The sequence below is a fragment of the Pseudorca crassidens genome, chromosome 6 (assembly GCF_039906515.1).
Source record: "Pseudorca crassidens isolate mPseCra1 chromosome 6, mPseCra1.hap1, whole genome shotgun sequence".
Classification (NCBI taxonomy): domain Eukaryota; kingdom Metazoa; phylum Chordata; class Mammalia; order Artiodactyla; family Delphinidae; genus Pseudorca; species Pseudorca crassidens.
In genome coordinates, this window is record NC_090301.1 from 19,127,394 (window position 1) to 19,132,376 (window position 4,983).

The following is a 4,983-nucleotide window of genomic DNA, read 5'->3' on the forward strand; positions in this document are numbered from 1 at the left end:
CTCCGCAACGGGAGAGGCCACAACAGTGAGAGGCCCACGTACCACACACAAAAAAAAGAATATGCAGGACCCACAACCCAGTGTGCATACACCCACATCTATCTATCTGTCTATACTTGAATATCTTGAGGTGGAGGATGGTACTTTCCTGTTTACTACAGTCTCTCTTCTGCCCCCTTTGTCTAAGGCAGGCTGTGCCCTCAGCATTTGCATATGTGGACACTTGATAGCCCCTGAAGGCATCTGTGTTTATAGCCCCTGCTTTTTCCTCAAGTGCCAACACCAGAAGGTAGGAGGGAGGTCAGAGAACGCAGTAGCATGACAGGTGTTTATTGATCTCCTAGAGGAGGAGAGGGCTGGGCACAGCCCAGTTGTCACCTCCTCAGAGACTCCGCATTGTGAATTGCCCCTGCAGGGTCACTTTTATAAAGCATGAAGTAGCCCTGCACCTGGGCAGGGCTAATCTGAGTTGTAGCTTGAAGGACATGATCTGCAAAGGTCTCGGCCAGGGAAGCTGCTTGCCCTGGATAGAACCTCTGGAACATCTGGGTCAGCTGCCAGCGTGAGCAGTGGCCCACGTACTCCTTCAGGTCTACTCGCCCAGGGCGTATCAGGGCAGGGTCGAGCCTAAGAGAAGAAGGCAGCAAAAGCAGAGTCATGAGCAGCAGTGCCACCAGCACCCCCAAAAATGGTCCCGCTAGGGCTTCCCTGGTGGCGCAGTGGTTGGGAGTCCGCCTGCCGATTCAGGGGACGCGGGTTCGTGCCCCGGTCCGGGAAGATCCCACATGCTGCGGAGCGGCTGAGCCCTTGAGCCATGGCCGCTGAGCCTGCGTGTCCGGAGCATGTGCTCCGCAGCGGGAGGGGCCACAGCAGTGAGAGGCCCACGTACCGCAAAAAAAAAAAAAAAAAAAGGTCCCGCTGAACCTCCTGATCCTCCTAAGATAGTGAGGGGGTGGAATCTTGCCTCACAGTCTTGAGTACCTCACTCCTCACCTGTCAACATGGTTGGTGGTCATGAACACGATGCGTGCCTCAGTGGAAGCCACGCCATCCAAGGCGTTGAGCAGGCCGCTGAAAGTGAGACGACCTAGACCTTGGTACTTCACTGGGTCTGGAAGAAGGCAGAGATAAAGCGTGAGTGATCATAGCCCTACTTAAAATTAGCATCCCCTTCTACTCCTTACTTAGCATGTCCCCCTACTTATCAATGCGTCTTGTGGCCTCTCATTGCTAACCCAGGTGTCCTCCATCAGCTCTCTGGATTTCTCCTTTCTTCCACTGTTCCTCATTTAGAAACACTCCCCCTTCCGTCAACTTCCCTCACTTACTCTCCGCAGCCAGGTCTCGACTGAGAAAGGCAGCATCCACATCCTCCAGGAGCACCAGGCTCTGCTGCGGTGCCACGCTCAGCAGGTGGTTGAGCCGGTCATCAGAGAGGCTGGAGTCTGTGAGACTCAGCAGGCAGATGCTGTGCTGCAGTTCCCCAGCCAGGGCTGTGCTATGGAGGAGGGATGACAGGTAATGGGCAACCTGAGAACTGGTCCTTGGGCCCAGCTGCTTGTTCCTCACTGTACTAGTTTTGTCTCGGAGGCCTAAACCTTTCACCATACCCTGCTAGTGTTCCACACATCTCATGTTTATCCCGGTTCCTGTTCCCCACATTCATTTCCCTTTCCAACCCCACCAGTCCAGTTTCTCTCCAGTTTGAGGGTTAAGGGAAGTTTGACTCTACTCACATAAAACTGCTCTTTCCACAACCAGGGGGCCCATAAAGCAGGTAGCCACGTCTGTAGGGAATGCCTAAGAATACAGCCGGGATGACTGTCAAGACCTAAAATGAATCATGTACTCTGCCCCAGATGTCCACATTCATGCCCAACTCTGCTCCTTGGAGGCCTGATGACTTTGGCATTGGAAGAAATCATTCCCGTAGACAACTTTTCTCCCCACTTCGTCTATGGAAATTAGGCTAGAGCTTTATATTTGCCCACAAATATAAAGCGCTAGCCCACAGCTTTATATCTGGCCACAAAGACCAGCGTGTTCCCTCCTGTTCTAATACCACATCAAAAACAACCTAGCGAAGACCCCAGCTGCTTCTCACCTCTGTCAGTGTACCACTTGGGGTTATCGATGAATTCCCGGATGTCTCCGACAATTCGGTCAGCCAGACCCTGTTCTAGAACCACAGAATTCAGTGGCCGGCGGCGGCGTGGATAGCCAAAGGGGCGCCATTCAGAGCCCACGGCTGTGTACATCACTGTCTTCCCTTCCTCCTGCTGCAAGGCTAGCTCTCGAGCTGGGAGGGGGGAGATGAGACAAAGCCAATAATTTCTCTTTGCCATGCTACTAGGCAGAGCTGTGCCAAAACAATTTCCCTCGGGCTTCCCTGGTGGCGCAGTGGTTGAGAGTCCGCCTGCTGATGCAGGGGACACGGGTTCGTGCCCCGGTCCGGGAAGATCCCACATGCCGCGGAGCGGCTGGGCCCGTGAGCCATGGCCGCTGGGCCTGTGCGTCCAGAGCCTGTGCTCCGCAATGGGAGAGGCCACAACAGTGAGAGGCCCGCGTACCGCAAAAAAAAAAAAAAAAAAAAAGTATACCAAAACAGTTTCCCTAGCCACCAGTGCTCCCATGGTCTCAGAGCCTCCTGTTCCTCCTCTCCAAGCTTCTCTTCCTTTGATGTCGAAGACCCCATCCCTGCAACCGCCACCCCCTGCCCCCATAAAGCCTGTCAGTGCCATCCCACACCTTCCTCCAGGATGTTGAAGAAGACCTTTCGGTCAGTGCCCAGAGCCGTGAAGGTGACAGATTCCCAGGGGGTCCCCGTCTGCAGGTCTATCATCTGCATCTCTCGGCTCCGTTGCACCCGGATCCATTTCCCTTGATACCTGAATAAGAATGGTCAAAATGAGGTGAACGAATGGGTCAAACCCACCTCCCCTCATTCTCCTTTTCTACTCTCAGAGCCCTCTCTGGTTCCCAACCTTACCAGATAAAGTGGTTTCCAGGGCTGGGGACAAATTCAAATTTAGTGGAGATGCGGCCACTCTCGTGCTGAAGGTACGAAGTCTCGACACTGAGGTGCTGAGTTCGGGTACTGTGGCGAGTGAGCCAGCTAAGCAGCCAGGCATAGCTCCTGTCTCGAGCAGGGACTTCCAGTGTGATCATGTAATGGCGCCGGAATGCCACCAGACCCAGTTGGGCACCCTTCCGGGCCAGGGCCAGGGCTGTGCCCACACCCACCAGCCCAAATCCAGCCCCAAAGTAGGGATTGTCCTTCAGGGCCAGAACAAAGTCTGAGAGGGGCATCTTGAAAGGAAAACACTGAATCTTACAGGCCCCAAGGCGTTTTCAAGACCTGGGGGTGGGGAGCAGTGGAGATGGGACAAAGCACAAGATTAGTTTAGAAAATGGACTCTGAAATTCCTCCTCAACACACCCCTCCCCCCGGGCAGAAGCTGGGAGCAGGAAGGACAGGTCAGCATTACTGTGTGCTTCAATATCCTCCCTTTTTGGGGTGGAGTTGGTGTTGGAATGCAAGGGATGGGACTCTGGGCCAGTTGCCCCTTTTTGCCTTTCATTATCCTGTTCATACCTGTTTCTTGCCAGACGACTGTGTCTGGAGATTCCTTAAACCTGAGAGAACCATATAACCGGCTTCACATCAGGATAATGGATGGACAGAATTTTTGTGGTCCCTGGGACCAGCTGAGTTAGAAAGGGGCCCACTGGCCAGAGTTAGGAGGGGATGAAGAAGCTACTGTCTTCTGTCAACCTGTCAGTAACCTCATGCCTTGCTATTATGAGTCATGTACTTCAAATATCCTCTCCTCTCCTTTACATGCTAATGTCCTGTTTAGCTTTTTATTACCTCCCACCTAAATTGTCTCTTCAAAATTAATTTTAGGGGCTTCCCTGGTGGAGCAGCGGTTGAGAGCCCGCCTGCCGATGCAGGGGACACGGGTTTGTGCCCCGGTCCGGGAAGATCCCACATGCCGCGGAGCGGCTGGGCCCGTGAACCATGGCCGCTGAGCCTGCGCGTCCGGAGCCTGTGCTCCGCGGCGAGAGAGGCCACAATAGTGGCCCGCAAAGAAAAAATAATAATTATAGTTCTTGAAGTGGCATCTTAATGGGTCTCCACGTCCTGCTTCACCAAACTGCTACACAGGGGTCCAGATCTTTCTTCATAAGGATCTGCTTGAATCCCACTGCTTTCCCTACTCCAACACCTCCAATGACTGGCTCTCAACAGGTCCCTGAATTAGGTAAAAACTCCTCTGCCTCCACAATACGGGGCCCACCTACCTTTAATGGCTTAGCTCCTAATACTCTCTGTTGAACAAATATACAAACCTCCTTCTTCCTTGCTCAAGCAGTTCTCTTGACTCGGAATGCCCATTTTAATTTATTTCCTCCATTCTCTCCAGTTGAAGTCCCGCCCATCTGCTACTTTCTCCAAGGAGATTTCCTCGAATTCCACCCCCAATAAAATGAGACAGGGCCTGATTCTAGACTGTAAGATCCCGAAAGGTAGGAGGTCAAATCTTTTCTAGCACACCTCACCCGCCCCCCTGCCACTTTGCTCTACGCCTGGCACGCAGTTTGGTGAACTGACAGCAGTGACCTCCGCTGAAGCTCAGAAGAGGATCCAGAATTCCAAAATTCGTATGCGTGGAAGGTTACAGACAAAGCCCTTCCCCCTCCCGGTCCTTGTTGGTCGCCCAGAAGCCCCCTCCCGAACCCCCTCTACACCCCAGCGCGCGCCTCCAGCAGCGGGGTTTGGAATAATCGGTCACTCCCCCGCCCCTTACCGCCATGACTCTCTGGCCCTCCCTCTCGATGGTTTCACCCCTTCGCTCTTCAGTGAAGCGCTGCTTCGCCCGGCCCCCGAGTTGTTTCATCTACTTCCCGCCACACCCACCAAGAAGGCTATGCCACTCTGCTCCACAACTCTCTATGGTACTCTTTGGGCCTCAAGGCCAG

At 53.6% G+C, this 4,983-nt stretch overlaps 1 protein-coding gene across 3 annotated transcripts; it reads right to left on the bottom strand.

The window, feature by feature from the left end:
• Positions 1-314: 314 nt before the first annotated feature.
• BCS1L (BCS1 homolog, ubiquinol-cytochrome c reductase complex chaperone) lies at positions 315-4,966 on the bottom strand. 3 transcript variants are annotated; one of them, XM_067740585.1, is made up of 8 exons: positions 4,812-4,966; positions 2,990-3,358; positions 2,749-2,888; positions 2,105-2,299; positions 1,737-1,800; positions 1,329-1,498; positions 994-1,111; positions 315-627 (listed from the first exon to the last, which is right to left on the bottom strand). In XM_067740585.1, exons 2-8 carry the CDS (start codon positions 3,307-3,309, stop codon positions 375-377), a joined length of 1,260 nt encoding a protein of 419 aa, XP_067596686.1. In that variant the 5' UTR covers positions 3,310-3,358; positions 4,812-4,966; the 3' UTR covers positions 315-374. The 3 variants fall into 3 exon arrangements, with proteins under 3 accessions (XP_067596686.1, XP_067596687.1, XP_067596689.1); XM_067740586.1 differs by lacking the exon at positions 4,812-4,966 and adding an exon at positions 4,354-4,735; XM_067740588.1 differs by lacking the exon at positions 1,737-1,800 and having other exon boundaries at positions 1,329-1,493.
• Positions 4,967-4,983: the final 17 nt, after the last annotated feature.